Source organism: Nicotiana tomentosiformis, chromosome 12 (assembly GCF_000390325.3).
Source record: "Nicotiana tomentosiformis chromosome 12, ASM39032v3, whole genome shotgun sequence".
Lineage (NCBI taxonomy): Eukaryota > Viridiplantae > Streptophyta > Magnoliopsida > Solanales > Solanaceae > Nicotiana > Nicotiana tomentosiformis.
Window position 1 is genome coordinate 53419508 of NC_090823.1, and position 18048 is coordinate 53437555.

The window sequence follows — 18048 nt, forward strand, 5'->3', positions numbered from 1 at the left end:
GGGTCAGTTGTAAATTAATAAATGTAAATAGACTTTAATACTTTTGGCATTTATATTGTTCGTATAGATTTTTCACCATTTGGCCTTATACCAACACACTTACTCAAATTAATTCTTTTTGTTGCTAGATGATGACTCCAAATCATAATTAGGTAGTGACTTCAAATCAATCTCTTTGTTCTTTTCTATTCCCAACTCAAGCAGTCAACAGCCAATTTGGTTCATTTAATAGATCTTGACTTGTAAATATAAAACAAAGAGACTGAAATAATTTTAATAACACTATATAAGAAAGGCACGTTAAAATCAAGTATTAAATGAAGTAAATGAAAATAGTTGAACTATAAAAGCTGTCAATATGTGGCGTTAAAACTCCCATGTTGTTATAAGAAAAATCAAATTATGGTGGATGTCTATTCTTTCTCTATGATCTTCTCAAATGCTTAATGACATATTCAATGACATATTTCTATGCTTAATGACATATTCAATGATATATTTCTATGCTTAATGACATATTCAATGACATATTTTTCTTCACTTTTCATGCCTATATAAAGGCCTTGTAATAGATAGAAAAATACACACAATTGAAGAAGAAAATCTCTTCTTTCTCTCTATCTCCATTTCTTGTTCATGTTTTACTAAATTGCTTTTATTTTATAACATGTTTTATTCATGTTTTGCTAAATTGCTTTTATTTTATAACACGTTATCAGCACGAATTACTCATTTCATGATCTTCTACGTCAAGACTATGTAATTTATAAGCAGACAATGAGATAAGTACAATAAAAAATATCTTGGATGATAATACAAAGATAAGTTTTACATCCATCTAAACACATTCATACTTTCATATCTTTGCATTAACTTTATGTGCAGTGTTTAGTTAAAATATTTTTTTCAATTGTATCCAATGAAATAAAGAACTGGAAAGGTATGTCTTTATTTGCTACATCTCTTATAGGACAAAGATAATATCCCAACGTATATATATATGTTCTGACCTTTTACATACTATGATAGATAATTATTAAGGTAATTTAGTAATAATATTTTTACCATCACATGATATATTTCATTGAAAGCAAAATTATCAAATTTGTAGGTGATTTTACAGTACTTTGCAAATTTGGCATTCGAATATACAATCAATATAAATTCATTATAGTTATAATTTATAATAGTCACGGTTATGCATTAATCCTTAAATATTTTTGCTGGAAATATAAGGCTCATTCCTCCGTATTGAATTTTTTTATGAAGTTCTTATAGTCTTTAAAATATAAGTGGTTATAGGTTATCTGCACCTTTTCCCTTATTAATTTATTAAAATGTAAAAGTGATTGTATCATTTTTATAAAAAAAAAAAAATTGGCATATATCCTAACTAGCATTTTTGTTGCAGAGGAACTGTTTCAAGATTGAAATAGTTATATATGTCTTCTTGAAAGTTAATTTACTTATGCCTATAATTATGAAGTAATAATATTTTAAAGGCTCGAGTGCGAGTCCTAGTGAATTTTGGCCTATTATGCCAAAGATTGAGGGTAAGACGATGGGTTCAAGTCCCAACGCACTATGTTGATGAAAAGACGTTGGATTCAAGTTCCAACGCATTATGGCCTGGCATACCTTTATATGGGTAAGGCGTTGGGTTTGAGTCCTAATGCACCATAATGATAATAATAATAATAATAACTAAAGAAAAAATAATATATTTTTCATGAAAAAGCAGGAAGCTTGTCCCACTTGATTTTCTCCATTCTTGAAGTGAATGTGATAGCAGTGCATGATAAGTCTAAATAAAGACAAATGGTTGACCAATGAATGTGGTCGTGCGAAAGGCCAAAATAATAATAGTTATCACTATGGCAATTATAAAAGGGAAAAATTCTTTGAAGAGAATGTGACTTGTGATAAACATTAATATTGCATACTCATTCCTGAAAGTGAATGTGACTATATATATGTGATAAAGATTATGCATAATAATGTACTTGTGCATGGTTGGATAAATGCTACAACTCACTTCTAAGGGAGGTTTGAGACAAAGAAAGATAATAAATATTACTGTGTAGTTACATGAATATATCACTGGTCGCATACATGTGATACGCCAAAAATATTTTGTCATGCCTTATGAAAGTTATTAAAAATAAAATTAAAGCAAGAAATTATTTTGCTTATGATGATTTTGAACATGACAATTATTATGATATGATGCTCTTTGTGAAGGAGACATTCATTATATGGATGGTGTGACAAAAGATCTTGTAGTACAAAAGCAGTTAAGAGCGCTAAAAGAACTAATTTGTTACTACCTGGATGAATGAAATTGTTCGTGACATTAATATTGTAGTAAGTCTCAAAAGAAATATTTTGATTTACAAATATATTAGGCAAAGTGGTTGGCATATTGAGACTATAAATGAAAAGAAGGTTGAATATTTTTATATTACTATAATCATACCGGGTAAATATGAAAGGTTACCTAACTTTTCTTCTATTTGTACTACACAAGTATAAGCATGATGATGCAATCACAAGCCACAAGTAAACTAGAGGTTTACTGAAATAAATATTAGTTGGCATGACCGGTTGACCATCTCGGTTCAATTATGATGCGAAAAAATTAATTGAGAATTACATTGGCATATATTGAAGAAATATAACATTCTTCAAGAATTCTCTTGTGCTGCTTATTCTTATGATATACCAGTTAAGGTTAGGATTGAATCCCTTGATTTCTGGAATGAATAAAAGATGATAAATATATGGGCTCAGTCACCTTCCATGTGGACCGTTTACTATTATATGATTTTAATAGATGCATCTATTCTATGGTCACATGTGCATTTGTTATCAACTTGCAGTTTAGCTTTTGCAAGATTAATTGCTCAAATTATTAGAGCACAATTCCAGAATATAAATTATGATGATTTATATTGATAATACTGGTTTAAATCCAAATTGGTTTAGCAGAAATTGTATGCCTCCAATTATATCTAAACCATTGGTTTTGAGAACAAAACTGACAAAACAAAATTTGGTATGGGATGTATTATTTAATATGCACTTGTATGCATCTAGCCAAGTTATGATAAGTTCTCCCTATCACAATTGGTTCAGGGTCAGGAACCAAAAAATTTTCATCTAGAAATATGAATGTGCTATATGATTTAATTATTCCACCACAATGCACAAAGATGGATCCCCAAATAAGGCTAAGGATATGTGTTGGTGATCCCAACAATAGGGGGAGAAAATGGGCAGTTGAAAAAGTAATGCATGTAATGAATTATTATAAGTACATCGAGATCCTCGCACGAGAAAATGTGAATTTGAAGTTCAATTGATAATTCATTTGCAAAATATTGCTAGGCATATTTGCTGATCCAAAGCTAAATGTCATATTCAGCTGCTAATACTCCAAATAAAATAAAGTTCATAATGAATAGAGTCTATGGCATGCATGAAGCATAATAGACTAATCGGTTCCAAAGATAAAATTTCTTGAAGAAAGAGAGGAGCAGATGGTCATAATAAGGAGGCAAGTACTCTAGAAGAGCACCACGACATAACACTTCATAAGACCTCATGGGAGAGGCTCGAGTACCTGAAAATAATAAGATAAAGAGATCTCAATAAGTTATGTCTTTATTGGGTAATAGTAGAACCGATATAAAATGATCGTCGACGATATTGTTAATATAATGTAGCGCTCAATATTATTAATATTGACGAGGATCTTGAGCTCAAATCTGTCATGAAATTTGGACAGATAAATAATTGGCCAAATAAAAAATACGCAATAAAAATTGATTTCACCTGAAAAATATGAAATTGGATGGATAGTCCCAACACCTGAAAGTATAAAGCCAGTGGAGGTATAAATGTGTTCTTGTACGGAAAAAAAAGGTCAAGTCGATAGATATAAAGACGACCTGTATCACAAGAAGATTTGTAAATATCCTGGCATTGATTATATAGATACATGTTCTCATGTGGTGGATGTTGGCATTTCAGGTTTTAATCTGTCAATACAAGAAAAACGTGATATGTGTATAATAGAAATCATTAAAGGATTTAAATTGTTCTGAAGCATATTAAGGTTTTCAAAAAATTTATTAAATAAAGCTTCAAAAACCCTTATACGGATTGAAACAATCAGGGCGCATGTGGTATAATCACCTGAGTGAGTACCTGTTGAAAGAATGGTACAAGAATGATTCAATTTGTCCTTGTGTCTTTATAAAAAGATCTAGATCTAAATTTGTTATAATCACCGTGTCTGTTGATGATTTAAATATCATTGGAACTCCTAGGGAGCTTTCTAAAGCAATAGAGCTTCCTAAAACAGTAAACTATTTAAAGAAAGAATTTGAAATGAAAGATCTTGGAAAGATAAAATTTTATCTTGGTCTATAAATTGAGTATATGAAAGATGGATTTTTTGTCCATCAATCGGCATACACTAAAATGATAAGCGATTTTATATGGATAAAGCACATCCATTCCGACCTCATGAAAATAATGAAGAGCTTCTTGGTCCCGAAGTACCATATCTTAGTGCAATTGGTGCACTAATGTATCTTTCTAACATTACAAGGACTGACATAACTTTTTCAGTTAATGTCTTAACAAGATATAGCTCTGCTCCTACAAGAAGACATTGGAATGGAATCAAATACATATTGCGGTATCTAAAAGGGACTACCGATATGGGATTATTTTATGGCAATGATTGCAGTCCCGATCTTATTGGTTATGCCGATGCTGGGTATTTATATGACCCACACAAGGTTCGATCTCAAACAGGCTATGCGTTGACATATGGAGGCACTACCATATCTTGGCGATCGACTAAGCAATCAATTGTGGCTACTTTATCTAATCATGCTGAGATAATTGCTATTCATGAAGCAAGTCGAGAATGTGTATGGTTGAGATCTATAATACACCTTATTCGAGACAAATGTGATTTGAAGTATAACAAACTACCCACAATTTTGTATGAAGACAATGCAGCATGCATAGCCCAATTGAAGGGAGGATTCGTAAAAGGGGAAGCACATTTCACCATAGTTATTTTTCACATATGATCTTCAAAAGAATGGTGATATCAATATGCAACAGATCCGTTCAAGTGATAATATGGTTGATTTGTTCACCAAATCTCTACCGACGTTAACCTTCAAGAAACTAGTGTACAAGATTGGGATGCGAAGGCTCAAGGATATGAATTGATGCTCTCATCAGGGGGAGTTAATGCGCGTTGTACTCTTTTTCCTTTACAAGGTTTTGTTCCACTGGGTTTTCCTTGCAAGGTTTTTAACGAGGCAACCAAAAGGCGTATTTCTAAACATGTGTACTTTTTTTCCTTCACAAAGATTTTTTTTCTCATAGGGTTTTTTTCCTAATAAGGTTTTAACAAGGCACATTATCTATGGACATCCAAGGAGGGGTGTTATAAGAAAAATCAAATTATGGTGGATATATACCCTTCCTCCATGATCTTTTCAAATGGTTAATGACATATTCAATGACATATTTCTATGCTTAATGACATATTCAATGACATATTTTTCTTCACTTTTCATGCCTATATAAAGGACTTGTAATAGATAGGAAAATACACACAATTGAAGAAGAAAATCTCTTCCTTCTCTCTATCTCAATTTCTTGTTCATGTTTTACTAAATTACTTTTATTTCATAACATGTCTTGTTCATGTTTTACTAAATTACTTTTATTTTATAACACTTATATATTTATTTGAAAGCCAAAAGGCAATATTTTGCAGGGTGCAACACATGAGAAAGTTATAGTACAAAAACACCACTTTTTAAGAAATGAAATAAAAATATACACACTTATATCAAGTAATATTATGTATTTCAATATATACACAATTACACTTATACAAGGATAAAAAAACAAAAAATTAATTGTTTGAGAGATTAAAATGTATTCAAATATTTATAAAAGATAAAGACTTACTACAAACATTATGTAAAAATATAGAAATTAAAGATAAAAATACTATTGCAATTGAAAACTAAGGGCGTCAACTAGATCTTTTGAAAAATATTTGAATACACTAATAGTATACAGTTTGTTTTGGTTGTCTTTAATAATCAAGATACTAGAGAAAGATTATTTCATAAATCTAAAGAAATTTGCACAGACAAATTAATGGATAAAGAAAGCTCCGCTTATCTACAATTCTGCACTGATCAACGAACACAGATTGTTGATAAGTTAGCACAAGTTTGTATTCTCATTGATCATACATGCCAAAGTGTATGAGCCAAGTTTTCATTGTCAGATTGTTTTCACAAACTAAATGAAGAACATCAGTTGGGGTACAGAATGTCGTAATGTCCTGGGCGATACAGCAAGGTAATAGATGGATCACCACTATTCCCCATGTCATCGCTAGTAGGAACAAAGTCGTGGTGATTTACATTGATGCTGTTGTTCTCACAAGAGCTTCTATCAAGATATACGACACGGATTGGTACACCCAACGCATCTGATAGGGCTATTATCTGCACATGATCACTCTCTTCGCCCATGGGTTCCACTGATGACTTGCAAAACTGTGTGTTAATTTTCAAATAAAAAGAAAGCGAGTTAACACCAAAGAGCCAACAATTTAAATTACAGGTTGTAAGGAAGAGGTGCTCGTAAAAGTCAGTGTATTTAGTGGACGATATTGTTAAAGTTAGGCAGTTATAAACGTACGTTCATTGGTACAAGAATAAGTTTGAAAATCGAACCTGCTCCACTGAGGCATTTGTTAGTCCTAGTATAAATGGTTCGAAAAACTCGGAGCGCTTCCTTATTTCACCAGATGTTACAAATCTGAAGAACATCACAACTAAACAGCACATATCATCAGGTCACAGAGAAGAATACAACACTTCGTTATCTCACATTCACAAAAGGTTGCCAATGGCCCTCACCATAGTCAGAAATGGACGGATCACGACTTCTGCGTAGGAGTTCGTCATGACTGCAATGAATAACCAATTTTGCTCCTTGAGTACCGATTCCAGTTGACCAGTGGAAGCATTAAGATAGTGCACAGCTAAATGGAAACTCTAAGTCAAGAGAATTTTAGAACTCAAACCTTATGGAATCTTCGCTACCTTGAAGAACACTATCGAGTTGCTCGAGGAATAACTATGATAGTCCAAAAAGACGACAGAGCCTCAGGGCGACGAATTTCATAATCAAACGAAAGAAAATGAACAAATGCAAGATCCCAATGTGGTAGGTGATGCAAGAATGAAGGTGACGACCAAAGACTACTCAAGCTATATGGAATACAACATATATGAGTAATGATAAGGTTAATAGTTGGCAAAAGCATGGCACAATATAAGCTCTAACAACACGAAAACATTCATCCGACATACCATCAATATCAGATCTTCCCCTCTCAATTCACTTACCCCCAAACAAACACGTAATCTAGTCAAGAGAGCGTGTAACTCCTGGACATGCAGTTTCCCTGGTTTTTATTTTAAGATTAGATACTGACCACTGGATAGGAATACAATCGTCCCATCTATGATCATAATCAGTATTATCAAAGGCGAAAAGCGCAAAAAGCTCTAAGGTCCATTGGGGCTTTAAGCGCAAAGCACAAATAAAGTGTGGGCTTCAATGAAGAAAGGCGCAGATGAAGAAAAAGTATGTATGTGTAATCCAAGACTAATAATTATAAGCATGAATAACAAATATATGAAAAAAGAAATTGAAAAAAAACTAAAATAAAGTGAATATCATTGCGCCTCTTCAAGATTACGCCCATTGGCAAGAAAAGGTATGCCTTAGAGCCTTGATGACAAGGCGAAGCACTCAACATGTATTGCGCCTCGCTTAAGCGCGCCTCTGACAACACTGATCATAATAACCAAGAGCCCTTACTGTATTGTATATATCTTTATGGAAAATACAGGCTAGTCACTAGTGATTGTTGGTCAAATCACTGGCACTGCCACAAATTTTGAAGCAAAAAGATTTAGACATGTGAAAAGATAAATTAAAGGCGTGAAAGGTCAGGATAGGAATGTGTTTGAAGATCAACTAAAAGCCCTTGCCCAAATTATGACGCGAAGAACTGCAACAAGCAAGGGTTTCCTGGCATATGTATCTGCGGGATGGACTGATCAAGGTTCAGGGTCTTAAAATAAAAAGATGTAGGAACACATTTCAAGAAAGATGAAGCTAGGAAAACTAAGGAAGAAGAGTTATTGGCACTGTAATAACATGATATGAACCAAAAGAAAGAGAAATAGTGTTCAAATTCACGAATGCAAGAGAATCAAATCTCACTCTTCATGAAATGGAGTGAAACTGGGAGTTCAACCTAATCTACCCAAATGCGAACTAATACTGGTTAATGCCAACAAATCTCACACTTGTCAAAGAAAATTTTAGCACACTGTTGAAAATGCAGTTGGGAGCAAAAACACAATCAGGAGGAGCTTGTGCTTTTGTAACATTTTCTGGTAATTAACGATGATAAGATCATATACTTTAATAGTTTCTCTTGAAAATTCATTGATTAGAGAATAGAGAGCAGCTTTTATATTACACTATATGTCAAGTTTGGAACTGTGAACTATTCTTTTGACCAACAAGTTTCCATGTCGTGTTCAATCGATCGTACATCATTTAAAAACTAGACAGATTAAATATATCCGGATACACTACAAAAGTAGATTGAAAAAATCTTATATTTAAAGCATCAAGACATGATAGTTTTACGCAAAATGCACCTAACATGCCAAAACAAATACTTAAACATATCAAGGTAGAAAGACAAGAATACCGCAAAAAAGTCTTCAAATGTGAATTCTGCATAACCCAAACTTTGAAGTGTCTTTTTGCATTCCTCAATGCTAGCTTTAATGCGATGAACTTCACTTTGATCTTGTGATTCCAGAATGAGCTCCTTTAGTTGAAATACATGATCATTTAGTAACTAAAGATGCCAAAACTCAAAGTCCACGCAGAAGACCACATATGTTCTACAAAATATAATGCAGTATAAGAATTTAAGCATACAAGATAACCAAACATGAAACTGCGGAAAAAGCAATTCCCGTCTCCACGTGTTCTTCTAAGGGCAGCATATTGTTCACTCAGCACCTGCAGAAGTGACATCAACTACTGAGCAACACAGAACAATCACCCCAAAGACAAAGATATAATGTTCAAACCTTTATTTTCTTCAGCAAAATTGAATTTCCCAGATGGTATTCAGCTTCTAATGAAGACAAAGGTTCCTGCAGTTATCACCCCCGCAAAATACTCAAGTTAATCAATGTATTCAAGTAATTAGAGACACATATCAACAATTTGCATATTTTTAATTCTTTACAACATTTTCTTTATGGATCTTAAACAATCCCAAGCGTTCTAGAAAGCACAAGTTTTAAAAGATATACACGCAAGTTACTTCTTTTAAAAGAGAAGAAATGGTAAACAAAGGAAGGAGAAATTGCAGAATGATACATCAGCAAGATTTAAAGATGAAAAAGGTCCTGAAATTAGCTTAAAGGGTTTACATTGCATGAAGACACTTGCTGGCAGCACTGTGCTCCCGACTATTTTATCTGGTATTCAGTTCAATCCTAGTGAGAAAACATTTTATTATTGTTCAAACTATCCATAAGTTGCTCATTTGCAATACCGAGGTGAATTTTCAGAAAATCAAGCAGAATGTATCCGTTCAGGAATATGTCGTACCCATCTTGATAAGCCATGACTTATTTTGTTTCCAGAAAGAATCAAGAAAAACAATATTCCACTTGAAAGAAACAAGTAGAGCAGAATCAGCTCAATATTATGTCAAAAACATATTTTCATTGATAAAGAATTTTCCTCAGAGACATTGAAAGAAACAAGTAGGGTAGAACCAGCTCAAAAATATGTCAAAAGCATATTTTCGTTGATAAAGAATTTTCCTCAGACACATAATTAACTCACCTTCAGAAGAAGAAGAAATTCCTTCTAGCTTGTTAACAGAATACCTAGCATCCAGTCAAAAAAATACTAACTCGTTCCTACTGTCCTATGCATGAAAGTTCTATCCATATACAACACATAAAAAATGCAGGAATCAAGCAAACTTGATTATAGAACACTAATATGTTAAGCCGGGGAACTGAGATGCCGAGAGCTAGATGGTTTCGAATCCAATTAGTACCTTGACTATAAACAACGTAAACAATAAGAAAGAAATAAGTTAATGCTTCGAAAACAGGATAGCACTTGCCTTATCACCAACAAATTGAGTTTTTACAGCTTGTTCAGCCTGGATGGAAGATTGCTGTTGCATAATATCATCATCCTTGTATTTCGTCCAATCTTCAATTTCAGATGTTTGAACAGATGTCAATGTTTCTTTTCCTGCATCAGCCACATGCCCTTCCTGATCCTGCATCTTTTACTTAGTTTGACGGTCAGATCCGATATCTTTCCTGCTCAAGGACACTGACGACATAGTTGAATTGCACAATAACATCAGACTCCTTTTGCATTTACAATACGTAGCACACAATTGAAAAGGACATGTCAATGATGGTATGAACGCATATAAAGGCATTTGACAATTAAAGTATCTCACTGCAGACCCCCAATCTTGATAATAGCGGGGGAAAAATAAATATTACCAAAACTTGGAAGCAAAGAATCTATATGCTAAAGGTATTAACAAAAGCTCAAATTCCTAGAGTAATTCAGGGAAGTCAGAACTGGAAATAATTGGAGATAACAGAAACAAGAAATAGAGGAATGCCTTAAATTTCATAATTATCTTGAAGAGACTAAATATGTGGCAAAATATTGTGAAGAGCTTCTAATGTATTAACTCCACAATTGAAAGAACCTGTCCAGGCAGATAAGAATCTCATTTGAATCTCCAACCTTCGTCTCGGTAAGGAATTGGGAAGAACATTTTGCAGCAAAGCATATCACAGAACTAGTACAATTCAAAGAGTGCAGAACAAGGCATTTAGATGTGTCATAATAGCTGTAGTCATGTGGTTTAAGTGTAGATTGAAATTCTGTAAAGAGATCGACACATATTCAAGAAGAATCACTGCCTCACCCATAACCTCTATAATAACATTATTCTGGTTGAAATGTACCTGAATGATGCCATTTTAGAAAACAACTCAGTACTTATTAAGCTTGTCCTCCTTTTTTCTCGCACAAAAGGTTTTTCTTCCCTGTATCAAATTAACTTTCCCTAAATATAACTAACCGGATACATGATTGAGAAACTGCATTAGTTTATTGGACAGTCATTCAGATCTGAATATTCTATACTCACTACTATGTGCAAGTACACAATTATAACTGTTAATGTGTTTTTAACGACTTGCATCACAAAGATAATTCGTAGTTAGTCAATCTTATTCCGCATCGGAAATTCGTAAAATATTAAGCAAGTAAGGTATAAGCAATTTCTTTATCTGGACATGACATCAATAAAGGGAAATCCAAATTCATGGATTAAAAGCAAATTGAGTACCTAAAAGCAAGTAAAGTAATCAGATCTCCCGGCAGCGAATAAGATCGATCTCTCACTTCTGAAGAGTATTCAGAGGACACGGCAGAAGGCAAGTAAACTTACCCTGGTTAGCATTGTATACTAGTATAGTGAGGAATCTAAAGGCTAAATAAAAGATTGCACATATGTAGCCATACTTTTAAGTTTAATTTAGCATAACACATTATTTTTCTACAAAAATATTTATACACCAAGTATACAGTATTAAATAATATAAGTATTATTAAATTATATGATTGAGTTATAAAATAAAATTTTAAAAGGTTAAATACATATGTAGCCATTTAAACTTGTCCATTTTTTTCATTTAGACACATAAACTAAGAGTTGTTCCTATTGAACACCTGAACTAATTTTTTTTTTTTTTGTTTGTTTATTGAAAAGCTGCTCTAGTAGAAGCCCTTATGTTTTCAAAATTGTTGGTATTATTCCTTTCGAACCCGGTTGTATATGATTGCCCTGTTGTTTTGAAACGGTTCATGTGTTCTACGTGATCCGTTTGAAGATTTTCAAAAGAGAATTTGTTTTCATTTTTAATTTTCGAATCTGCCAAAGTCTAAAATCAACGAAAACTCATTAGGGAAAAACATAAGTAGGAAAGTTGTTTGCTTATTAAATAATTAGTCTCAAAATATTAAGATTCAAAATATTGAAATAGAGAAGCAGGTAAACCTTATGATCAAAGTTACATTTACCTATAAGTCTTGGTTTGCCTGGTATTCCTAAAATAATCAAGATGACTGTAACGATCCGGCCGGTCGTTTTGAGAGTTTTAGCCCCGAACCCCTAATTATTGCTCCCTCTATTTTATTCTGTGGTTACGTGACTTGTCGGGAGGTTTGATTTTTGGTTTCGGAGTGAAATGGGACACATAGTCCATAAATTGAATGTTTAAGTACTAGAAATTGACCATAGTTTGAATTTTGTGAAGACGACTATGGAATGGAGTTTTGATGATTTCAATAGCTCCGTATAGTGATTTGGGTCCTAGGAGCATGTCCGTATGTTGATTTGGAGGTCCGTAGGTCATTTCGGCGTTAATTGGCGAAAGTTGAAAAAGTTGGATGATTTTTGGGAAGTTTGACCGGGAGTGAACTTTTTGATATCGGGGTCGGATCCCTATTCCGGAAGTTGAAGGAGATCCGTAATGTCAATTATGACTTGTGTGCAAAATTTGAGGTCAATCGGACGTGATTTGATAGGTTTCGGCATCGAATGTAGAAGTTAGAAGTTCCAAAGTTCTTTAGGCTTGAATCGATAGTGTTGTTTGATGTGATTTGAAGGCTCAACTAAGTTCGTATGATGTTTTAGGACTTGTTGATATATTCGGACGGGGTCCCGAGAGGCCCGGGTGTGATTCGGATTAAAACCGGAACAATTTGAGACTCGTGAAATCTACTGAATGCTGGGTTGTTCTGGTATTTTTGCGCCTGTGGAGGATTTGACCGTAGGTGCGGGCTCGCAAAAGCGAGCTCTTGGGCGCTGCGTTTGGTCATGCCTGGCACTGGTCGCAGAAGCGGGCAACGTTCCTCAAAAGCACCTTCGCTTTTGCGATGGCAGGTTCGCAGAAGCGCCAGTGGTCGCAGGTGCGACCCCATTCCCGTAGAAGCGGTTTTGCAGATACGGGCCCTTATCCGCAAAAGCAGAAGACCTGGACTTGAGTGTTTTTGTTACAACCCAAATTCGCATACCATAGATCACGTCGTAAGTAGTCGATGTAAATCCAAGAAGATATTATCTTTGAGATGATAAGAAGTTAATCCTATTGGTCTTAAACGATACAAGGGTGTATAAGAGTGGTTAACAAATATTAGAAGTTAAACGAATCAAGGATGTTGTAATCCGTATTTTCGGGTAACACTAGAGGTGATTAACTGTCCCAAGAGGTCTTGTTTTAATGTATTTGAATCATATAATATCCGCATCATAAGTCTTGAAGTCAAGCGAGTTATGAAACAAAAGTCGATAAGGTTGTCGCAACTTAGGTTTATAATTTTACTTAAACTTTAGGTCAAATGTTACTGCATTTTTCTCCCAATGTGCTTGGAATTATGGGGTGATCTACCTATCAAATTGAAGATGTATGAGTCTAGTTTCCAACGCATTAAACTGTTTGTCGATACGATCTCGGAATAGAGAGATATTTACGTTTTCGCGAGAGTGCGCCAAGCTGCTCTCTATGGGGCCCACAAAGGCGGTTTAAGACATATGGACATATATAAGATACCTCAACCCCGTTTTAAGTCATTATTTTTCAGTATATTCAGACCTTATAACCCAAAAAACAGTCTCTCAAGGTTCTCTCATGATCCAAGACCCAAACAAAGGGCAAACAACACAAATCAAATATCGGGAATCCCGCGGCGCTAGTAAGTTTCTTGTTCTTCTTGTTGTTGCTGATTTTTGTGTTGTTCCAGCTCGTGTGGGAGGTTGTTTTAAGTGTTTTATGTCCTGTAAATATACCTTCAAGTTTTTAATATCAACCCTAGGTGATTTCAAGTCTTCTAAAGTAATTCTTGTGCCGAAAAACCCGAATTAATTACTAGTTTCGCTTCCTTGTTCTTGTGGCAGAATTGAAGGGATATTTCGTAGAAAATTAAGGTCAAATTGGAGTTGTTCTTTCTGATTAAAGGTAAGGAACCTCTTACTCTATATATATTTAAGATTATCCAAGTTGCAGCTAAGTCGTTGAAGCTAGAACTTGTGAAATATATATCGAAAAGCTTGGTAGTAATGTTGTTGGTTGGTAGACTGTTTTGGAGGCTCAATATGATTATTAATGATGTTGTTTGGTCTGTTTGGTGATTGTATTGACTTGTGGGAAGTCATATAAATAGGGGAGGTGCTGTCCGTTTCATCGTAAAATAGGTTGTGGTCGATACATAATAGTTACGACGCTTAAACGATAATGATAGTGTCATTTGTCTTATTGTAGACTAAGGAGTCGTGACATTTGCATAGCTTGAGGTTGGGCAGTATATACAAGGTATGTGAGGCTATCCCCTTCATTCTTTTGCACGACTCCGATTGTACATAATGTAATGAACGAGCTCCCAAAGATACTCTACTCTTAGAAGCTAGCAGTACTTACATTGCTGCCCTTCTTATGAAACGATTGGTATTGATGTTACTTCTCTTATTCTTATATTATCAATGTTGTTGGTAGTTCCTGATTCTTATAAGTTTCTTGATGAAGAGTTAATCCTAATAACGTGTACGAAGGATACCGACCTTACGTCACTCCGAAAGGTTCAAAATATGATTCCAATGAGTCCAGCATGCATCATATATATGTATCTATTTTACTCTACCGAGCCGCGCTATAGTTGGCCGGGTATGGCACCTATTGTGCAACCACTGATCAGTTGGGTTTTACCGAGCTCCACGTGGCCGGGTACGATTCTACCGAGCCCTATGATGGCCGGGTACGTTTTACCGAGCCTATTATGGCCGGGTACGATATGATGATGGTGATGCCCACAAAGGCGTATGTTTTAAAAGTTTATGTATATATATATGTATGTATCATGTATTTCATGTCAGTAGCCCTCAGAGGTACCCAGATGTCACAGGTTGTATATTCTCTATCCCTGTTTACATTACTGTTCTTACTTATGCTTTCTTGTCTCACATACTCAGTACTTTATTCGTACTGACGTCCTTTTTATTTGTGGACGCTGCATGTCGTGCTGCAGGTCCTGATAGACAGGTAGACGTAGCTCCCCCACCACAGTAGGCTGTCCAGTTCAGCGGTTATTGGCGAGATCCCTTCTCCGGACTTGCCGTGGTCTTGGTATGCATTTTTGTTATAGACATTATGGGTATGTCGGGGCCCTGTTCCGGCAATGTTGTAGCACTTATGTTCTTTTAGAGGCTCATAGACAGGTGTCGACTCATGGTAGCTCGTACCTTATATATAGTTTCTTGACAGTCTTGTCGTCCCATGTTATGTATGTTCATGACATTATCTTTCATTGTTGGATGTTCATGATCCATGTCTACCATTTATATTGATCTTGTCGGCCCTTAAAGATAATAAGGAAGGTTAGATAAAATGTACGTTGGTGCTCGGCAAGTATGGCCCGGGTGCTAGTCATGACCCTCCAGTTGGGTCGTGACAAACTTGGTATCAGAGCAAGTCTGTCCTAGGGGTTGTCTATGAGCCGTGTCTAGTAGAGTTTTGATTATGGATGTGTAGCACGCCACATTTATAATCAGGAGGCTACGTGACATCTAGGGTTGTTACCTTCTTCCTGAATCTAGATCATGCGTAGAGTTGAGTCGTAAGTGTTCATATCTAATATTCACCTTGTTTTCTTTCAGCGATGCCTTCGACTAGGAAGCAAGTGATTAGTAAACGGCTTGATACAGCTGTGGGAGAGGGTAACATTCAGGTGCCTCCAGCCAGAGCAGGCCAAAGTGAGGCTCAGAGTGAGATGCCGTCTCATACCTCTCTGTCTCCTCCCGAGGATATTAGGAGGCACCCAGTACATCCAGTTCCTCCGTCTGGCACTACAGACCATGATATGCGCAGTGCGGTGCAATTGTTGACTAGCTTGGTAGCTGCTCAGGCTCAGAGGAAAAATACCGGTGCTGTTGATAAACCGATTAGTGCGAGAGTTCGTTATTTTATTAATCTAGACCCTCCAGTGTTTACCGGATCAGACCCCAAGGAGGATCCACAAACATTTATTAATCAGATTCATCGTACATTGCGTGTTATGCATGCTAGTGATACAGAGGCAGTAGAGTTGGCTTCTTATCGGTTATGGGATTTAGCGATTTTATGGTATGATAGTTGGGAGAGATCTAGGGGTCCGAACGCTCCTCCAGCCGTGTGGAAGGAATTTTCTGAGGCCTTTCTTCATCACTACTTACCAGCTGAGATACGATGAGCTAGAGCTGATAAGTTCTTGAACCTTCGACAGGGTAATATGAGTGCATGAGAGTATAGTATATAGTTTGATTCTTTATCAAGGTATACTCCCCATATGGTGGCCGAGATGAGTGATAGGGTGACCACATCTGATAAATGAGTGCACAACAGCCTCCTTGGTAGAGGGCATGGATATTTCCCGTATTCAGGCTTATGCCCAGACCCTTCAGGATCATAAGTTATATGCTAAGCTCTCTAAATGTGAATTCTTGCTGAACTCAGTAGCATTCCTTGGCCATGTGATATCTGATGAGGGTATTAAGGTCGACACTCAGAAGATCGATGCAGTGAAGAATTGGCCGAGACCTACAACACCGTCAGAAGTCCGCAGCTTCCTGGGGCTAGCAAGATATTATAGGCGGTTTGTAGAAGGGTTTTCCTCTATATCAGCACCATTGACTAAGTTAACACAGAAAACTAAGTTCCAGTGGTCTGATGCTTGTGAACATAGTTTTCAGGAGCTAAAGAATCGATTGACATCCGCGCCAGTGCTCACTCTCCCAGAAGGAACAGAAGGTTATGTGGTATATTGTGATGCCTCAGGTATAGGTTTGGGGTGCGTATTGATGCAACGTGGGAAGGTGATTGCTCATGCATCAAGACAATTGAAGAAGCATGAAAAGAATTACCCGACTCATGATTTGGAATTGGCTGCAGTAATATATGCTTTGAAGATATGGCGGCACTACTTATACGGCGTCCATGTTGACATCTACACAGATCACAAGAGTTTACAATACATCTTCAAGCAGAAGGAGTTGAATTTGAGGCAGCGTAGGTGTCTTGAATTACTGAAAGACTACGATGTCGAGATATTGTACCATCCCGGTAAAGCTAATGTTGTGGCAGACGCTCTCAGCCGTAAGTCAATGGGAAGCTTAATACATATTGAGGCAGGTAGACAAGGGTTGACCAAAGAGCTTCACCAGCTGGCCAATATGAGAATCAGATTGTTGGACTCTGATGACGGAGGTGTTACTGTACAGAATACAGCAGAATCATCTTTGGTAGCCGAGGTAAAAGCACGGCAATATGAAGATCCTACCTTAGTAAGATTGAGAGAGGGAATTCAGCAGTGTAAGATTACAGCTTTCAAGATCGGAGGAGATGGGACACTGAGATACCAGGGCCGATTATGTGTACCTAGTGTGGCAGGGTTGCGAGAGAAGATTATGATTGAGATTCACCAGTCCCGATATTCTATCCATCCTGGCTCGACAAAGATGTATCATGACGTTAAGGAGCAGTATTGGTGGGATAACATGAAGAAGTCTATCGCAGAATTTGTAGCCCAGTGTCCTAATTATCAACAAGTAAAGATCGAGCATCAGAACCCAGTGGATTGATTCAGAATATAGAGATTCTGACCTACAAATGGGAGGTGATTAATATGGACTTCATTATTGGATTACCTCGCTCTTATCATAAGTTTGACTCCATCTGGGTGATAGTTGATCGACTTACAAAATCTGCCCATTTTCTACCAGTTAAGACAACTTACACGGCTGAAGAT

At 35.9% G+C, this 18048-nt stretch overlaps 1 protein-coding gene and 1 long non-coding RNA gene across 3 annotated transcripts in view; both read right to left on the reverse strand.

Annotated features, from left to right (window-relative positions):
- LOC138903709 (uncharacterized) overlaps window positions 1-18048 on the reverse strand; it is a 166663-nt gene that overhangs the window by 101724 nt on the left and 46891 nt on the right. The gene's annotated exons all lie outside the window — the stretch shown is intronic.
- LOC104101417 (OVARIAN TUMOR DOMAIN-containing deubiquitinating enzyme 1) lies at window positions 6199-11724 on the reverse strand. Of its 2 annotated transcripts, XM_009608853.4 has the most exons (10): window positions 11561-11681; window positions 11175-11255; window positions 10301-10518; window positions 9243-9308; window positions 9088-9171; window positions 8852-8974; window positions 7142-7194; window positions 6975-7024; window positions 6789-6889; window positions 6199-6608 (listed from the first exon to the last, which is right to left on the reverse strand). In XM_009608853.4, the coding sequence occupies exons 3-10, from the start codon at window positions 10466-10468 to the stop codon at window positions 6363-6365; spliced, it is 891 nt and encodes a 296-aa protein (XP_009607148.1). In that variant the 5' UTR covers window positions 10469-10518; window positions 11175-11255; window positions 11561-11681; the 3' UTR covers window positions 6199-6362. The 2 variants fall into 2 exon arrangements, with proteins under 2 accessions (XP_009607148.1, XP_009607147.1); XM_009608852.4 differs by lacking the exon at window positions 11175-11255 and having other exon boundaries at window positions 11561-11724.

Excerpts from the sequence above, each read along its gene's own strand:
- LOC104101417 (XM_009608852.4), bottom strand. The coding sequence starts at position 10,468 with ATGCAGGATCAGGAAGGGCATGTGGCTGATGCAGGAAAAGAAACATTG. Across the intron at positions 9,172-9,242 it reads TTTTGCTGAAGAAAATAAAG|GTGCTGAGTGAACAATATGC; the intron begins GTTTGAACATTA and ends TCACTTCTGCAG. Across the intron at positions 8,975-9,087 it reads GTTTCATGTTTGGTTATCTT|GAGCTCATTCTGGAATCACA; the intron begins GTATGCTTAAAT and ends TTTCAACTAAAG.